Source organism: Sarcophilus harrisii, chromosome 2 (assembly GCF_902635505.1).
Source record: "Sarcophilus harrisii chromosome 2, mSarHar1.11, whole genome shotgun sequence".
Classification (NCBI taxonomy): domain Eukaryota; kingdom Metazoa; phylum Chordata; class Mammalia; order Dasyuromorphia; family Dasyuridae; genus Sarcophilus; species Sarcophilus harrisii.
The window spans coordinates 247,418,503-247,438,926 of NC_045427.1; the positions used below are offsets into that span (position 1 = coordinate 247,418,503).

The 20,424-nt window shown below is 37.0% G+C and overlaps 1 protein-coding gene across 4 annotated transcripts in view; it reads right to left on the reverse strand.

Annotated features, from left to right (window-relative positions):
* PNPLA7 (patatin like phospholipase domain containing 7) overlaps positions 1 to 20,424 on the reverse strand; it is a 226,450-nt gene that overhangs the window by 92,507 nt on the left and 113,519 nt on the right. For all 4 annotated transcript variants that reach the window (XR_004231932.1, XM_031951881.1, XM_012554075.2 and 1 more), the window contains 2 exons: positions 7,181 to 7,250; positions 3,892 to 4,041 (listed from right to left, as the gene is read on the reverse strand). Coding sequence is in view for 3 of the 4 variants with exons in the window: in XM_031951881.1 (XP_031807741.1) it covers positions 3,892 to 4,041; positions 7,181 to 7,250 (220 nt within the window). In the remaining variant the exon portion in view is untranslated. The remainder of the gene's footprint in view (positions 1 to 3,891; positions 4,042 to 7,180; positions 7,251 to 20,424) is intronic.

A 20,424-nucleotide genomic window follows, 5' to 3' on the forward strand; every position in this document is an offset into this window, starting at 1 on the left:
TTGCTTGCTTCTGAACATCCTCTATGATGTAAGCACACAGCTTAAGGACAGCAGTGGTCTTCATCCTGGATTGCAAGGCATGGGAGCAGGTGTACTCTTCATTCTACTCTGGATCAATTACCCAGAGCCATCAAGTTGCTGGTTGGCACCTGTTCCTGCACTTTACACAAGTTTCAGCCCCTCTATCTGAATCTTGGACCTCTTTTCCTCCTGGCCAGAATTCAGTCCTACTGTTCTCTATGCAAATCTTGGCTGGAAAAAAAAATGGCGCATTGTGATTCTTTCTTAGATTTCTTAATCTGGATTGGGTCTGGTGTTCCCTCTGGGTTTCTCTGGAATTTTGGTGGACAGCTCCCTGTACTTCTTCCCAATATTTTGCCATCTTTTCTCTCACTCCTCTTCTTGTGCTCTTGTTCTCCTTTCCTCTGACATTAGGACACCTCAATAATTCCTTCCCTCTCTTATTTACAATCTTATCTTGTTTATGGATAATTTAAGATGCCACCATCCTTTAAAAAACAAACTCTTCACTTGGCCCTGCCATTCCCTCAAACTATCAAGTCACCCTGAACCTTGCTCTTTCCTTTCCTGGCCAAATTTCTATAATGAAGAGTCACCTATGACAAATCCATTTCCTGTTTGCATACACTTCTCAATCTAGGCTTAGGGGTCCTCAAACTACTGTATGCGGGCCAGATGCGGCAGCTGAAGACGATTATCCCCCTCACCCAGGGCTATGAAGTTTCTTTATTTAAAGGCCCACAAAACAAAGTTTTTGCTTTTACTATAGTCCAGCCCTCCAACAGTCTGAGGGAACAGTGAACTGGCCCCCTATTCAAAAAGTTTGAGGACCCTGCCTTATAATCTAATTTCTGATCCCCCCATACAACTGAAATTACTTTCTCCAAAGTCATCAATCATCACTTAAATGCTAAATCTAATGACCTTTTCTTAGTTTTCGTTTCTATTTGATATCTTTCTAGTTTTTTGATGCCGTTGACCACTCCTTCCTCCTGGGACTTTTTCTTTTCCCCTGGCTTGCAGAATCCTGCTCTCTTCCACCTGTCTGACAGCATCTGCTTAGTCTTCTTTGCACCTTCCTCCCATTAAATAGTTGAATTCAAAAAGCATTTAAGGATTTACAATGCCTTAGACATTAGGAATACAAAGATAGAAATGAAAAGGGTCCCTACCCTTAAACAGTTTATATAGTTTACTGAGGGGGGAATCAATATCCATATGTGCATAAATAAGTACAAAATTAAAAAAAAACACAAAGTAATTCTGGGGGGTGGAGGGTGCTAGGAATTGAAGAGGGTTAGAAAAAGCCTTATGTAGAAAATGGCACTTAAGTTGAATATGGAACAGAAATGAACATTTCAAGAGGCAGATTTTAAGAAAAACATTCCAGGAAAGTGAAACAATCTTTACAGAGGCATAGAGGTAGAAACATTAATGTTATGCATAAGAAATAAATACAAGTAGACCAGTCTGGCTGGAATGTGTAGGGCAGGAGAGGGAGTAATGTAAAACAAGGTGGGAAATGTATTTGGAACTAGATGGTGAAGGACTTTTAAATTCAAGATGAGTTTGTAATTTAACTTAGAAATAATAGAAAACCACTGAAATGTCTTCAGCAGGGAGTGACATGGTTAGACTTGTGCTTTAGGAAAATCGGTTTGCCTCTGCCCAATCCCATTTGGCCAGGCTTGAATCTCACCATTAAATACCAGAGGGCAAAGCTAACCAAGCTGATTCAAAAGTCTTTCTCTAGTACTTGACCTGCCTCCCACTCAAGATCTCCCTTTCCCAATCTTCATGCCCAACCAGGCTCCAGGTGAGGAAGAGAACAAAACTGCTAACATCTACTGGATGAGCAAGAAGTCCCCAACTACACTCATCTTAGTAACATGGGAGACCACACACCATTAGAGCATATCATCTGCCCTGATCTTGTGCCCTCCAATCCCAAGACATTGCAATTGTACCTGTTGCTCTATCCTGACAATGCCTGGGCTTTGCCACATATCCTTCCTGCATATATCCCTACACCTTGTATCTCTCATTTATAATGTGAGCTCATGGAGGATAGGAGCTATTTTTGTCTTTTGAATTCTCAAAGCTTAATACAGTGTTTGGTACGTACTAAATGTATTTCCATTTAGTGGAAAAGCAGAGAACTTGACCAAGAAACTAACTAGGAAAAGAAAGGTAATGAGGGCCTGAAGTAGTCTGCTGATCATGTGACTGGAAAGACAGGGCTGGATGTGAGAAATGTGAAAGTCAGAATTGACAAAACTTGGCAAATAACTGAATGAGAGGGATGAGTATTTCAAAAGATAAGTTAACCCATGTGAAACCATGGTGAGATCACCAAGCAAGCAAGCACAAAGAAAGAAAATTAAAGGACCTAGGATACTCATGTACATATAATGGCATATATTTGATGATCTTTTAAAGGAAAGGTTAGATATGTAGAAGGAGAACCAGGAGAAAACAATGTCATGAACCCTGAGGAAGGAAGAATTTCCCAAAGGAAAAGGTGGTTAACAACATCAAATGCTACAGAGATGTCAAAGAGGAGACAACAGTTCCTATTTGCTGGTGGATTTGGAAGCCAGATTGCCCAGAATTGTAATATCCCAAATTATATAAGGTCACTGTGCTTTCAAGAAAACACCTTCACCCTGAAATTTTTCTATATAACAATCAAAAAAGCTGGACCTTTTACCATACTGGGCTTTCATGTTCATTCTTTGTTAGATTTCTCCAGACAAAAAGAAGTTTCTAGACAAAAGAGAAACCTTGGAGTTTTGACTATTTGGTCTGTTCCAAAGATTTTCTTTTCCAAATTCAGTGGATCTGGAGCACTGACATAAGGTTTAAGAAACTTAATTAAAGAACAACAAGACCCTCCTGGTTGTAACTTTTTAGAAGATTTCTTAGTAAATGAGAACATACAATGGAACATGCCAATAGTGGGAGTATAGGAGATGAGACATCTGTCACTGCTCAGCAACTCAACAATTCTTTGAACAAACCCTGTGCCTTCTTAAGGCCTCTTCCTCCAGGATTCAGGAAAGTTCTTGACATTACATATCCTTCTGGTAAAAAGGAAGTTTCCTAATTAAGAAACTTAAGAGATTTCTGGATTGGAAAAGACGTAATTACATTCCAAAATAACATGAAAATGAATATTCCCAGAAAACATTCTCTATTTAAAATGCAAAATCATCTTCTCTAAATTAGAAACACTCTATAAATCAGCAGAAGGTACTCCCCTTACCAATTCTCTACTTTTACTATTTCAAGTAACTGTAGAGAACCTGTTGTGTGGGATGAAGAAAGCTAATTTATTGCCATATTATAACAAATCATGACATGCTGTACCTAAGGAATAAGGAAGTTCTATAAGAATAAGACAAAACTGGGTCCTCACAGTGACCTGGTCACTGTGCATTTGTTTACCCTCATCCAAAGTCTTATTTTCTTCATCTATAAAATGAAGAAAATATTTCTTCCTTAATTTACAAGGAGGTTGTGAGAACTAGAAAGATAAATGTATCATCTAGGAAGTACTCACAATACTAAGCAAAACTTCAGGATTTCATTCATCTGTTAATAAACCACTCTATAACTCATTCATCTTCATGATATATTACAAACGTGCAAAAGGACAATTATTATAAAGTAGAATACTAAGAAAACTAAGAAAGAAACAATTTGTCCAATGTCTTATTGCAGAGGAGTGGTGAAAGGAAGTGAATGAAGATGCTTAAAATACCTTTAACAAACTTGAGTAACTGATCAAGAAATCTAGATTTCTATAGCAGGACAAATCAAATCTCCTTTCTTATTTATTAAATATTGCCATTTATAAAAGGTGCTTACCAATCCCACTGAGGGCATGATTGAGTTCCAGAGTAAATGTAATGAGGGGCACATCTTCTGATACTGGCATGATGGCCACTGTTGAAAGGTTACTGGATGGATTCCCAGAATCCCACTTGTTGCCAGAGAAATACAGTCCAAATTGGTGACCTGAAAAACATCAAAGAGAAGGCATCAGGCCTAAAACCCTAACCCTCTAATATTGCTACATCTCTCTCTCTGAGGGAGATAGAAAAAAAGAGTCAGACTTTGCCTAAGAGGAGCTTATTAGAAACATTACTATGATGTACAATAAAACGAACATTATAAGAGACATAAACAAAGTGCTGTGTGAATTCTGAGGAGAGAAGGAGGAAAGGAGGAGGTGAGGAGAGAGAGTCAGAGACAGAGAGAGACAAAGAGAGTCCGGTGGAGGAAGAGGGAAGAAGGGAAGGAGGGAGAAAGAGAGAGGTGACTTCAAGTTGAGAAGAATAAGTAAATGTTTTATAAAGGATATTGCACTGGGCCTTTTAGGAAAAGGCTTCTTTGGAGAACATGAACATTTATCCCACTAATGTGCTAAATGTATATGTTGTCCTTTCATCTTATTTCCCAGCAAAAAATAATGTAGAGAAAAGTTCCCTCAGATATTTTCCATTTGTATAGCACTTACAAAGAACAAAGACTGCTGATTCACAGTGCTTTCTATTTCACCATCTTCCTTTTCTAATAAGTGAAATTTTATTTGGTCATATTTTTTATTTGCCCAGTATCACTTGCCTCATGTGGTCCCAAACTTTCCCAGCTGAGAAAAATCTAAGGATCTTCTCTCAATCTAAGGCAGTTCTCTCAGATTAAAACTGCCTCCAAGGCTAGCCTCTGGCCAGGACCCCGAAATAGCACCCACTATAATATAAAGCAAAAGGAAATTTCTATCCCTTTCTTGTGAGAACACTTGTGAAACCACACCACAAACCATCCAGGTATCAGTTTTCTTCCTATTGCAAGATAGTACTGGAAGCTCCAGTGCCTGAAGTGCCCAATGAATTGGGCCAAATGCCACAAGTCTTTATTGAAAGAGTCAGTATTTTGCTTAGAAAACAGCTTCATGAATATCTTCGCGGCACTGGAAATGATCATAATATGTCTCATGTCTCTTTTCTGAAATTATCTTTGTTTCTTGTAGTATCTTCTGTGTTTTCAATGTTCTTCTGTCTCAAAAATGTTCTTAGAACCTTCCCTTTCATTTCAATTATTATACTGCAGCCAGAGTGAATTTCTGATTTCTGTTGTATATGTGATGGTGGCTTTTTTTTTTTAAGTAATTTAAATTGTTCTGCCTTTAGCAGTAGGAGTAGTTTAATGAGATCAACTATGCACTTTCAGACAATGAGTGGCAATGCATTCAGAACACGCACTCAGTTGGCAAATGAGATGTGTCATCTTTATGTTGGTGTCTGTGTTAAGAACATCCTTCTACTCATAGAACGTCCTTTAAGTTTCAGCCCATAGTAGAGAATTAAGTGGATGACTATTGGCATTATTTAGAACATGAGGAGGCCAATACAAAATGACAGCCTGAGAACTTGAATCTATTCCAGGCTCCTAATAAATACACCCAAGTGTGTACCAGCTTCAGGAAATTCACTCTCCACAGTTGAGGTTAGAACTGGAGAAAATTAATTAAAAGTCAGCTGAATGTGAAATGTTGAAGTAATAGACTCATCATTTTGTCACATCTGAATTTTCTTCCCATGACTACCACATGACAGAAACAGTAATTCCTGACAATCCAGTTAAAGAGAACACAAGATGCCTCCATCTCTGGCCCTTCTAAGGAATCTCAGATAAATTTCTCTCTCTTTCCTGTAGTTTCTGAAAGTAAAGAAGATATTCTATTGCCTTTGCGGGAGGAGGGGGGGAGAAGGGGGAAAGAGGGAGCGGCAGGGAGAGGGGTTGGAAATTCAGTGGCCACTCATAGGCCTAATGTCAATACAGTACAGAAGCTTTGACTTGATTCATTATTTCAGCCTGGGTTACTTTGTTCCTTCTTGGAGCCTGATGTTCCACTCTCTGGGATTCACCATATTACTGCTAGACTTAGCGAAGAAATCCCATTGTTTTTAGTCCTCCTCCTTTTCAGATCGCCTGAACTCAAGGGATCCTCTAGCCTCAGTCTCCCTGTCGTAGGGATCAGAGCAGAGTACTATCAGGCCCAGGCCCAAAGCCCATCAGTATGAAACTTTCCTTATTGGGAGAAATCAATGCCACATGCCCACATGAGGGAGGGGGCAGAGGTTAGGAGAAGATCCACTCTTCAATCTCTTTGGAATATTCAGTTTCTTCAGTTACTTCTGACTTGCAGGTTTGAGAGAGCAGCCCTATTTCAGGTTGAAAAGGACTCTGGGAAGAAGCTGACATAAAAAAGAAATGGCAATCTCCATCATGTCTCTATCCCTAGCTTGCTCCACTAGAGAAATGGGAAATTTCCCTTGGGTAAAATTTGTGATTCTCTTTCAAGTAGAGCTGAATTACTTTGTTCCCAATCAGAAAGCTCCTTCACTCTGGTATATACTTTTCTATGTATACTTTCTGTTTTGTTATAAAAATTGGATAAATTGTTATCTTTGCTATCATTTATGTAAAGCTTGTCATTGTGGGGAGGAAGTAAAATCTTAGATGTAACACTTGAGGCCCTCCTTTTCTCATTAATGAATAGTGATCAGGGGCTTAGCTTGAACCTGAAACCTATATCCCTTAGACTAATAATATGTAAGGGAGCAAACAGATATAATTCTAGTCCAGGGACTTTCCCCTTTCTTTTTGAGAGCAGAGCAGCCTCTGGCTCCAATCTCTTGATTTCCTTCCCATCAGGAATCTGTCTCCCTTGGAGATGGGAAGTGTGTAGGATAAGATCCTAGAGAGTTATCTGTTCTGCCCTCCCTGTGTACCAAATAAAGATTAACACACACCCCCCACCCAACCTATGCTACAAGTAAGGTCAACAAAAGATACAGTGAAGTTAACCTTGAAGCCCATGTTTCAGCCAAGTTCTTTTGGTACTTCTGGCAACCACAGTCTCTTAACAAGCCCCATGATAGACTGTACTCATAATGAATTCTTGGCTTTGTATATGGTTTCAGTACATTTCACAATGGACAAACAAACTGCTTGAGGACTATGCTAAAACATCCCCTGATGGAAGCAGAAATTCTTATTGCTGCACAATGAAGGGCCAGCTGAGAATATGTCAGCTCAGAAATGAAGGCATGGGGGTTATGACATTGGCAGTCGTCTTAGGCACAATTACCTGGTATAGATCCCTGCTGAAGATTGCCAAGGATCTTTTCCCCAAGCAAATGGATCAGCCTAGTCACAACCTGGTGATAAGGAGGAAAAAATATGAACACAAATCAACACTTTACAACAAACAATGCAATGTATGCAAAATCCTATGAGGATACTCAAGTAATGACAGGAAGATTTATGAAGCAAAACCTCCAACCTACTTTTCCAAAATTGGTAAGGTTTGTAATAAGATTGCAAAGTCATATATTCTATAGGCAGCATAATAAGTGGATGGTAAAGAAATAAGATTTTTTCTTTTGAAAAGTATATAGCGATAAATCATATTAAAATTGGTAATATTTGGGCAAAACAAGGCTAGAAGGAAGATACAGAAATAACTCGTAAAACTATTTGGTTTATTTTTAATATAAAAGTTTTTGACTTTTTAATTTCAGGAGGTTGGGGGTGAGGGAAAAAATTAAATTTCAGTAAGTCCCTGAGTCATTTAGGGCTTTGTTTATCTCTAATAATAGCCATAACCCCAGATAACTCACATATGTCTAACAACTAAAACTACTACTTGCAAATTATGTTCCTTCTCCACCATATTCTGATTCCCAAAAATCATACTAACATTATTTAAGGAGAATAAATATGTTGGTGCTAAAAGTCATTGCTGGGACTAAAAGGGCTTTGCAGGAGAATGAGTTGAACCATTCAGGTCTAAAAACAATTGGATCTTTTATTTGGTGCATTGAAGGGAAGGCAGTAGAGCTTAACAGTCAAGGGAGCAAGAGCCATAAGGGAAAGGTATGTATTAAGGCAGGCCACTCACTTTTCCCATATTGGGGCAGTCACTGATACCTGCAAACCAGGCAGTCTACTTATCCTTCTGATGATATTTCTGAGGCTGGGAATGATATTTCCAAAGCAAGCTGAGAAAGGAAAGGGAAAGGATACAATTATGGATGTTGCCAGGGAGCTTCTAGAATGATGATTTTTCAGTCCAGGGTAGGAAAGAGTCTACTATAATCTTTTGACAGGTTTCTCTAAGGATTTGACTAACTGCCATTAGGACTCCTGGGTCCATGCAGCAGGGAAACTCAGGTATTTTAAAGGGTGGGTGAAGTTGCTGAGGTAAGCATAATTGACTTCTTGCTTCTGAGATCATAGGCACAGAGATACTAGTTAACTCTGAGATAATAGGTACAGAGCCCCCTTATGGCTCTTGCTCCCTTGACTGTTAAGCTCTACTACCTTCTCTTCAATGCACCAAATAAAAGATCCAATTGTTTCTAGCCCTGAATGGTTCAATTCTAACTCCAGTTAGGATTCCAGAAAAAGAATAAGGCAAAAGAGAGAGATTAAAGGAAGGACAAGACAGAGAATGTTTATGGGATAGAAAGTCTGTTGGAAAAGCGAAAAACTAGACCAAAAAACATGAGTATGGATGAAAATAAGTGTGGCATACTAGAAAGGGCACAGGATAGGAAGTCAGGATGCTTGTCACCAATTATGAAACCTAAATTTATCTCTCTAGGTCGGAAGTTTCTCATAAAATGACACTATATCTGAGGGCCCTTCCAGTTCAATATCTGTTAAGTTAATAATTTTATTGATGTCTTCCTGAGCTGATAAACTGGCCCTCAGCACTCTAAGTGGGAGGAATTTAGGTTAGATAAAAGGAAAAATTTCCTAAAAATGAGGGCTATTAGACACTGGAACTGGTAACCACCAAGGGAGGTTCTTTAAAACAGAATAGATTCTAATCTTTGTGAAGAGGTTGTGGTACAATCTTCCCTGTGGGTCAAATGATGAACTAGATAACTTATATGGTCCACTTTAGCTGAAAAATTCTATAGTTCTTATAATCATTTCTGGCTCAACTTTGTGCCAACATAGGTACAGTGATGCACTGGCATATGATATAGTAGAAACATAAGCACAAGGAAATGCATTAGAAATTTCAGGATACATGGGTATAGGAACATGACAAAAGCAGCACCAATGGGAACTGGAAAGGAGTTTCCTTTGTACGAAACTGAACTAGAAATACATCAAACTCCAGTTATATATGTCTAATTTTAAAAATGATCATTTTCACAACTAGTAATCAAAAGTTCAAAATAGCTATGATAAGACACTAGCAGCTGGAATGCTAAGGCGGAATAGCAGCTCAACAAACCATTGTTTACCAGTTAAACACCAGTTTTCTACTCATCAAATTCCATGTATTAGTTTTGCTAAATGTTAAATAAAAATGGTTCAAGTGAGTCACAAAAGGATAGTTTAAAAGAATGTTTGCTAATATCTAAAAACTATATGAACTTTCAAGGAGCAAAGTGAACATGAAGCATATTTTCAAACATTAGGTAACATTAGATAGAGGGTGACCAGAAGAATGGGTAGCAAGGTAACACACTGAATAGAACAATAAGCTTGAAACCAGGAAGATTCCTCTTCATGAGTTCAAATCTGGCCTTACACATTTACTAGCTGTGTGACCCTGGGCAAGTCACTTCACCTGTTTGCCTCAGTTTCCACATTTATAAACTGAGCTGTAGAAGGAAATGACAAACCATTCCAGGATCTTTGCAAGGAAATCCCATAAGGGATTATGAAGAGTCAGATAGTCCTGAAATGATTCAACAACAATGACCAAAATACATCAGAATTTGGGTATATTGAACTTCTTTGCAACACTTTTAATGCCTTTAAATTTTTGCAGCATTCACCAAGTCTCAAAGAATTTTCTATCTAATTTTGTCCTTACAATAGGCTGGGAAATGTTTCTGGTAGTACTATTTCTACCATTCTGTGTATTAAAAAAACAATGCAGAAGAAGCAAATGACTTGCCTAAGGGGTCAGTGGCAATTAAATGTTTCCAACAGTGAGGACATTTTTCACAACACTTCATTATCTCATTCCCTCCCCTTGGGAAGAGCTAGAATTTCGAAAACAATAACAGTTATTGTTATGAGTATGGGGCTCCAAATTTTTTTTCATTTATAACAAATGGAAACAATACTTCTTTTTCTAATTCCAGAACAGCTATATCACTGACACTGTAGTCACGTCCATTAGCAAGATACACATAGTTAATATGGCTGATGCCAGTTCAGAACCTTTGAATAAAATCTTGGAACCTTCAGTTCAAGAAACTGCAAACATTGAGAACCTAAGTGAAGAGCAGCCCAATTTTGTGCTATATTTTCGCAAATGTAAATCATCTAAGTAAGTAAGTATTTTATGCTTTCTGTTCAAGTCAAAGAGCTTAATGTTTCTGTACAAGCAAACTCTGATTAATTTAATTGGTAACATTCTCACTAACTGGAATTTCTAGTTGATCTGTCCAAGTGCTTCTGGCAATGGACTCTATCCTCCAGAAAACACGATCTGTCAATGGAATAAGATTTGTGAGAAAGGTACAGATACAGTCAATGCAATGATGTAATCTGTACACTTCCTGGGCTGGTAATTGCTCTTTCTGTCTGGAATTCTATTCGTCCTTTAAGGTTTAGCTCAAGTCCCACTTCTCTATGAAGCTTTTTTTTTTATCTTTGGCAGTCTACAGTGACTTCTCCCTCCTATGATCCTAAAATATTTCTTTCCAATCTAACAAGTACCGCATTGGTAAAGCTCCCCTGAGATGGGTGCTAGAACTACATAGATAAAACAATAACTGTTCCTGACTTTCAAGAAGTTTATATTCTAATGGGGGAGAAGGGAGGAAAGGGAATACAACATGTAAACAGAAAGTGATATACTCCAAATGGTGGTCTGAGGAAGAGGGAGAAAGCACTAAAGGAGATCAGAAAATGGCTTAAAGGAAGCTTTACCTATTTTACCAATAGGTAAAGATAAGGAACAAAAACATCCTAGGGATAGGGAACAGCCTGTACAAAGGCATGTTGATGAGATAGGGAGTGCCACATTTATGAAAAAGCAATCAATCAAAAATCATTTATTAGTTATCTATAATGTGGTGGTTCTGGGGACAAAAGAATAAAAAGCTCAGTACAATGGAAAGAGCCCTGACTGTAGTTAGACAATGCAGATTCAGATCCCTCCTTTCTCCTCCTCCTATAGCCCATTTTTCATCTTTACAATGAGGTGTTTGAGGTTCTAGCTCTAGATCTATGATTTTATGAGCCCATGAAATAATCATTGACCATTATACTATGTTTGGAGGGAAGACACAACTCATGCATTTAAGCACATACAGAGTAAATGAAAGATGAGTTTAAGGGAGAAGCATGAGTTACTGAGAGGGTCAGAAAAGTTCTGTATAGGAAGTGGTACTTGAGCTGAGCTCTGAAGGAAACGAAGGATTCTAAGATGTAGGACTGAGAAAGGAATTTATTCCAGGCTTGGAAGGGGGAAAGGGACATCCTCTACAAAGGGTGGACCAGGAAACACTGTCATGTGGGAGGTACAAGAAGGCCACATTAGTTCAATCAGAGTGCGTGAAGGGGAATAACATACATTATACTTGGGAAGAAAGGCTGAGGTCACATTATAAAAGGGCTTTAAATGCTAGAAGAGATCGTATTTGCTCTTAGAGATAATAGGAGGCAAACTGAGCGACATGCTCAGATCTTTGTTTTAAGAATATTCCTTTGGCAGCTGGGTAGAAGAGTCATTACAAAGAGGAGAGACTCAAAGTAAGGAGCCCAATTTTTCAATAGTCTAAGTAAGAGACAGGTCCGGTTCTTTGGGTTGATCATTCTAGTACCTGTGTAAAAGTGGCTTGGAGAGCTGAGTGAAGAAGGCTGTTGCTGAAGCAGAGGGAGAAGTGATCAGAATCATGGACATGTGATCAAAAGGGACAAATGTAGAGGGAAAACTGAAAAGACTTGATGGTCAATTGAACAGTGAAGAGAAGTAAAGGGAAGAGTCAATCAAGGACACTAAAACTGAAATCTAGGGAGCCTGGAAAGGTGGTAGTGCCCTTGACAGAAATAGGGAAGTTTGGAGGGGTGGGTTTAAGAGGAAATAATGAGTTCCATTTTGAATATGTTGAGTTTGAGATGCTTACAGGACATCAAGATAGTAATGAGGGAATGGAATCCAGAATATACCTAACTATATTAGATTCAATTTAATTCAAGAAATATTGACTAACCTCCTGTTAATTGCCAAACACTATGCTAAGTGCTGGGAATATAAGAAAAAACCAAAAAACCCTGCTCTCAAGGAGTTTACAATCTAATAGGGGAGAAATACACAAAAGGAAGCTGAAAAGGAGTGAGAGGTGTTAAGTGTAGAAAAACTAACATAATAGTAAGTACCAGATAAGTGATATAAAGAAATACTCTTTAATTGCTAAATTCAGTTTTATTCTTAGTTTTAGTCCTTTTTCTGGTTTCCTACAACCTTTGACATTATTGACCATACCCTCTCTTCCTAGATACTCTCTCCTCCTTGAGTCTCTGTTTTTCCGTCCTTCCTCAGATTCCTTTCCTGGATCATTTATCAATATTTTGCTCCAAGCTGTAATTCCCCAAGGTTCTGTCTTGAACTCTATTTTCTCTATCCAATCTTTCTCAGAGATCTTTTAAGCTCCCAAAAGTTCAATAGACATCTCTATAATATCTCTCTCTCATTCCACAGCCCAGATATTTTTCATCAGCTGTACCATCATGTTAGTTATCTTTTTATGAAGGAAGGTTTTTTTTTTTTTTAATCACATTAGCTAGAATATGGGCACCCTGAGGAGAGGGACTCACTCAGTAAATGTTTAATGAATGATGAAATCACAAAATTAGATGGCACAATGAAAAGAGTTAGGAAGACCTCAATTATGCTACCTATGTGGACACATCACTTAATCTCTACCTCAGTTTCCTCACATGGAAAATGGGGATAATATATGCAAAGATATGCAATAATACCTGCTTCCCAGGGTTGTTGGAAGGATTAAAAGAGATGATACTTGCAAAAGCTCAGTATCTGGCACATAAAAAGTGATTAATAAATATTTGTTTCTTTCCTTTTAGGCAGAATTAATCCCAAATAGATAAGTTTTGTTTGAAATGCTTTCCATCCAGCTATTTGCTTTAACAATAAGTAATTCAGGCTAGCCAAAGGCCTTTGGTGGAAGAAGTCTGGCCATCTGCAGCACATCCAAATTGCTAATGTGTCCCATACAGCTCTTTCCTTTGGCAGCATCTTGTATACTCAAGGATTGCTGCCAGAACAACATATTAATATTCAAAAAAGAATTTGAGATAATGCCTCATAAAGGACTTAAAAATTAAGAGTGATATCACAGGGATAGAAAACCAGTTACAGAAACTGTTAACAAAAAAGATCTTGCCCTAAAGCTTGGCAGTGGTTAGCTTTGTGTTTATGATCCAAAGAGAGGGAGTAGTATAATCATCCATTCAATAAATATTTACTGATTGCCTACTAAGTGCAATGCATAGGAAGGAAATTTGTAGAGAAAGCTAAATTAGTAGGTATAGCAAACAGTATCCTGGGAGTCACAAGTGATATAAAAGAAATTAAGGGATTAGAAAGGTAGTTCATGAATAAGTTATAATATATGAATGTTATGGAATATTATTGTTCTATAAGGAATGATCAGCAGGATGATTTCAGAAAGACCTGGAGAGACTTACATGAACTGATGCTGAGTGAAGTAGAACCAAAAGAACATTGTATTCAGCAACAACAAGATTATATGATCAACTCTGATGAACGTGGCTCTTTTCATTTTTTCTTTTTTGACTTCGCAGGAGAAATTGAAATTTTATTATCTGTTTATCTTTTTATTTTTATTTTTTTATTGTAGTAAACTTATTTATTTTTTAATACACATTACTTTTTCAATCATGTTGGGAGTGAAAAACCAGAGCAAAAGGGAAAAATCAAGAAAGAGATTTTTTAAAAAACAGAAAAAAGAAATGAACATAGCATGTTTTGATTTACATTCAGTCTCCTTAGATGTTTTTATGGATGCAGGTGGCATTTTCTGTCCAAATTCTATTGAGATTGCTTCAGATCACTGAACCACAAATCAAGCCTTTCATAGTTGATCATTGCACATCTTTACTGTTATTATGTACAATGGATTCCTGATTCTGCTTGTTTTGATCAGCATCAGTTCATGTAAATCTTTCCATAATCATCTTGTTCATCATTTTTTATAGAACAACAATATTGCATTATCTTCATATACCATAACTAGTTCAGCCATTTCTCAATTGATGGACATCTATTCCTTTTCCAATTCTTTGCTACCACAAAAAGAGCTGCTACAAACATTTTTGTACATATAGGTCCTTTTCCTTCCTTTATGATTTCCTTGGGTTACAGACCCAGTAATGGCTCTGCTGGGCCAAAGAGTAAACACAGTTTGATAGCTCTTTGAACATAGTTCCAGACTGTTCTCCAGAATGGATGGATCAATTCACAACTCCATCAACAATGCATTAGTGTCCCAGTTTTCCCACATTCCCTTCAACATTTATCATAATCCTTTCCTTCATCTTAGCCAACCTGAGAGGTGTAAGGTGGTACCTCAGAGTTGTTTTTATTTGCAATTCTCTAACCAATAGTGTTTTTTTCATATAACTGTAAATGGCTGTAATCGTCATCTGAAAATTGTCTGTTCATATCCTTTGACTATCAATTAGGAAATGACTTATATTCTTATAAATTTGGCACAATTCTTTATATATTTTAGAAATGAGACCTTTATCAGAAATATGCTTTGTAAAGACTTTTTCCCAGATTTGTACTTCCCTTTTAATCTTGTTTCTGTTGGTTTTGTTGTGCAAAAACCTTTTTAATTTAATGTAATCAAAGTGGTCTGGCTCTTTTCAACAATGAGGTGATTCTAGCCACTTCCAATAGATTTGTGATGGAAAAAACTACATCAACAAGAGGACTATAGGAACTGAATATGGATCACAACATAGTATTTTCATCTTTTTTGTTGTTGTTTGCTTGCTTGTTGTTTTCCTTCTCATTTTTTCACCTTTTTGATCTGATTTTTCTTGTGCAGGATGATAAATATAGAAATGTATATAAGAGAACTGCACATGTTTAACATATTTTAGATTACTTGTCTAGAGTAAGGGATAGGGAAAGAGAGGAAGAAAAATTTGGAACACAAGATTTTGCAAGGATGAATGCTGAATACTATCTTCGTATATATTTTGAAAATTAAAAAAGTTATTATTTTTTTTTAAAAAAAGAAAGAAATCTAATCCAATAAGATTTGACTAAAGAAAAACAAAAATATAACAAATCTTAAGAATGACATTCTGAAATTTTCTTTGGACCAAAGAAGCCTAGAAAGCAGTCCCTTGCTTGACAGAGGTAGAACCAACCTAGCTGCATGCTGCTTCTGGAAAAGCTTGGGAGATTAATTAACTACTGCTGTCACAGGGCTTCCAGCTCTATTAGGAAAGGCACTTAATTATTACAAGATAATATTTCTATCTTCAAATCTTTAGTGGTACATATTAAGACTCTTTTTCTCTAGAAAATATAGATCTTCATTAGGATCATTGACCAATTCAATACAAAGTAAATTAAAATAGGTGACATTTTCATTCAAGATGGAAAAGAACTAGTCACATCATTTAAGAGAGATCAGGTAAAAAGCAGATTGCAAATTTTTAACAATCTGTAGATAATTGGTTGGTTAATTTTGCTGTAACATCTTGCCCTTCCCTTTCTATTTTTAATCTTTATTACAAGGGATGGCTTGTTGGGATAGCAGGGAAGGAATATATTGAATATATGGATGTGATATAATAACAACAAGTATCAATAAAAATAAATTAACAACAACAAAAAAGTGGCGGGGGAAGGGGAGAAGGAAACCAAGCTGTAAATATGAGCAAGGCCAAAACAACTTTAAAACGGTATGCTTACAAGGACAAGGAAAATGAACCAACTTCCTGTAGACAAACTGAGAGAATTCAATTCAACTCAACAAACATTTAGGATGTGCAAAGCACTAAGCCAGTCACTAAGAATGCAAAAACAAAAATGAAACAACCCTTGCCCTAAAGGGCTTTATATGCTATTGGGAAGGAGAAAAGATTAATGTATACAACATGCAAGATGAGCAAATAAAAGATAACAGGGAGGAGTAACATTAACAGTGGAATGAATATCAGGGACATGGCAACCCCCACCACCCACACACACACACACACACACACACACACACACACAACAGCAAGAAAAGGCCCAGAAAGCAGGTGTGTCTAAAAGAAAATGGGCCTATTGTTCATGTAGGAGCAAAGTCAATATAACAAAAACATGCATGTCCAGTGATGGAAATTTTAGAGAAATATGGCAGCTTTAACTTTGATAAAGAGATATGACAAAAAGAGAGGAATGTTCCTAATGTAGAGGAAGAAGTCAAGGTACAAAAGGGAGAGAGAAAAAATCTAAAGTAGAATAGCTAGAAATCCTTCCAGAGAAATAACTTCTTTGATAACATGATTACTTAACCTAAAACCACAAAAATGGCTTCCCAGACAAAGAAACAAACCAAGCTTTACAAAAGCTCCTATGGACAGACCCAAAGTTCATCTCTAGTTTCCATGCACTTGAGTATGCCTGCACTAACATTTCAATTCTAGAAACATTCTACTCCATTATGAAAACATCTTAATCTGATATATGAGCTGGTACCCCTTAAATGTACCCATACTGTGTACACATAGCTATCATAAAAACTGGCCCTTAAATTTCAATCATTAATTCATTCATTTTTTAGTTCCAAAACTCCATTTGTGAGCACCTGCTAGTTGGGTGCAATCTAAGATTTTGCCCAAGGTCATCAGTAGAGCTGCTGGACACAAAAATCCTATAAACCCTTCATAGCCAGAGCAATGACCTGACAGCAAAGTACAATCATTTCTCCAGTGCCCAGTGTGAGCTGCAGGGTGTTTATGTTCTATAGGATGAGTCATCATGCTGCTGTCATAGCAACAAATAGGGAATGCTAAATAATAACATCAATTCCAGATCTAATATAGGAACTGGGCTGATATTTCCTTGAAGCTAGGGGAAAAAAACCCTGATATTTTCTCATTAAAAAAGCTTTGATGTTCTTTTTAAAAAAGAAATGTTTCTCATTTATAAACCCAATATAGATCATCTTTTACTGAGATTCCCAAGTGAGAATTTAAATTGAAGACTTCAGATTTTGGATATCCTTGAAGCAGCTAAAAACAAAGGCAGTAATGAATGCTGCAGAATTGACTGGCTAAGCATTTCTGAAACTATGGCCTCCCAGGTATTCTTCCCCAGAACCAGAAAAAATTCCAGGTTTGGAGGAAGACCAGAGGTATTGTAATCTAATCTGTACTCTAATAGGAATCTTTTCTATATCTCTGGTAAATAGCATTAAATCACACAAATCCCAGATTTCTTATACACAACTTCTTGATGCCTCTTCCCATTTTGTACTTATGTAGTTGATTTTTTTAACTCAAGTGTGGAATACTTTATATTAATTCATCTTACGAGATTTCCCCCCACACAATTGAAGCCTGAATTATCAGTTATCTTCTCCATCTTATTGTCACCTGTAAATGATATATATAATCATGCTCTCTCTGCCTTCATCCACGTCACTGTGCATAAGTGCTAAGGACAAAAGCTCAAACCAGTCAATTAGAGCTAACTCACTTACTCAAAGCTGAAGTTTATGTGTGGTAAGGGCTTGTTCCCCACATACAGCAGGAGGTGTCATTGCACAGCTCAAAGGGAGGCAGAATAGACATTTAAAGCCTCTTCCTCACCCTTCTCCAAGGGAGACTTTAATTCTTGTTAGGAGGTGAAGAACTAAGGCTGATCATTCTGCTCTTCTCAGAGAGAGGGGCTACTGGGTTACAATTATGTCTATCTACTCCCTTAAATATCATTAATCTATGGGATGTAGTTTTCAGGTTCAAGATAAAGTTCTAATTACTGTTCATTAATGAGGAAAGAAGGGCGTCAATCTTTATATGCTCAATTCTCTTCAAATAAAATGCCAATTTCACAATGTATACAAAATAGCAGAAACAAAGAAACCCATTCATCCGAGTCAATAGCAAAATAGAAAACAGAGAAAATATACATATGAAAATATATACCAGACAATATAGAATGAAGCTCTCCCCCTGGTTCAAGGTAATCCCAGTTTAAGAGAGTCCCAGATCTAGCAAAGAATTGGAAAATGGGTAGATGCCCATCATTTGGGGAATGGATGAATAAGTTGCAATATATGAAAGTAACGGAATATTATTTTCTATGAAAAACGATGAACAAACTGATTTAGAAAGGTCTGGAAAGATTTACATGATGATGCTGAGTGAAACAAGCAGAACCAGGAATACATTGTATACAGTAACAGCAAGATTGTGCGATGATCAACTATGAAAGACTTATTCTTCTTGGTGATTCAGTGATCCAAGGCAATCCCAATAGACTTTGGACAGAAAATGCCATCTACATCCAGAAAGAGAACTATGGAGAATGAATGTAAATTAGCACATGCTATATTCACTTCTTTTTTCTGTTTTTTTTCCCTCTCCTGTGATTTTTTTCCCTTTTGTTCTCTCTCAACATGATTCATAAAGAAATGTATATTGAAAAAGTTAACATATATGTATAACCAGAAAAAAATGTTAAATAAAAAAAGAGAGAGAGAGAAAGAGAGTGTCTCTCAGATATCACCCCATGGGAAATTCCCTAAAGTCTTTAGTGTAGTTGGCTGGGGATGTAAGAATGTGAAAATGGAAACTGCCAGATCTCTCATGACATGAGTCTTTTCCTCAGCAACCTAAGTAGAGTTGACATTATTCATCTTTTCTCTCAAAGCTGAAATCAGAAGAACCCAAAGTAAATAAGGAGCCTGAAGAAACTCTTCCCAGTTTTTCAAGTTGGCATGGGGCATTGATCTTCATCAGTGAGAAAAGGAAGATGCTTTTAGAAAGGCCTGGAGAGACTTACATGAACTGACACTAAGTGAAGTAAATAGAACCAAGAGAACTTTGTATACAGCAACAAGTCTATGTGATGATCAATTCTGATAGATGTGGCTCTTTTCAACAGCGAGATGGTTCAGGCCAGTTCCAATGGTCTTATAATGAAGAGAGCCATCTGCAATCACAGAGAGGACTGTGGGAACTGAATGTGGATCACAACATAGCATTTTTACTTTTTGTCATTGTTGTGGTTTGCTTGCATTTTGTTTTCTTTCTCATTTTCTTTCCTTTTTGATCTGATTTTTCTTGTGCAGCAAGATTATTGTGGAAATACGTATGGAAGAATTGCACAAGTTTAACATATATTGGATGACTCGTTGTCTAGGGGAGAAGGTGGGGAGAAGGGAGGAAAAAAAATTTGGAACATAAGGTTTTGCAAGGGAGAATGTTAAAAAGTATCCATGCATATGCTTTGAATATAAATAGCTTTATTTTTAAAAGATCAAACGTATTAAGGTAATTAATCCTTCTTTTCTACTGACTTCTATTTTAAGATGTGTGATCCCTCAGAAGACAATTCCCTAGTATATCAAGTGGAAAATATTTTTTGAGGAAAGGATTAAGCTAATGAACAATCTTATGCTTGGTCAACTGAACAGTTCATTGGCTCTATTCTTGTCGAAAGCTGCAGTTTCCATTCAGTTTTTTTTTTTCATTATTGTGTCAGCCACAATAAGTATTGTGTTAGGCACAATTAAAAAAAAAAAAAAAAAAAAACAGGATCTGGTGACAATTGGGTTTAAAAAATGAATCTCTCCTTAATGAACTTAGTCTAGTTGGGGAGACCAAGACAGGACACACAAGAAAAGTTAACTTCATAACAGAACCTTTTCTCTGCCATGTAACATACCCACCCACAATTTCTTCAGCTTCCAAACCATGCACATCAAGTTAGTGACCCAAACAGTGCTCTAATTCTATATAATTTGTTTCAGTTATAATAAAAGCACACAGCTGTGTACTTATAATCTTCTCCCTGTAATTTCAATTTCACCATGTTTCTCTTCTACCATGCATTGCAGTGAAATCATGATTTGAGTCACTCTGGCTTTACTGACCATATTTCAGTTAGATTTCCTAACTTACCCCCATATGAGGATATTACTGATAGCAGGTGATTCAATGTTTCCAACAAGAAAACGTGTCTCTCCACCCCCCACCTCTAATCAAAACAAAAATTAGAATAAAACCAAAAAGAAAAATAAAATTAATAATGCAAAGAGATCTGTTTATATGCCTTGTAAATCAGGAAATTATATA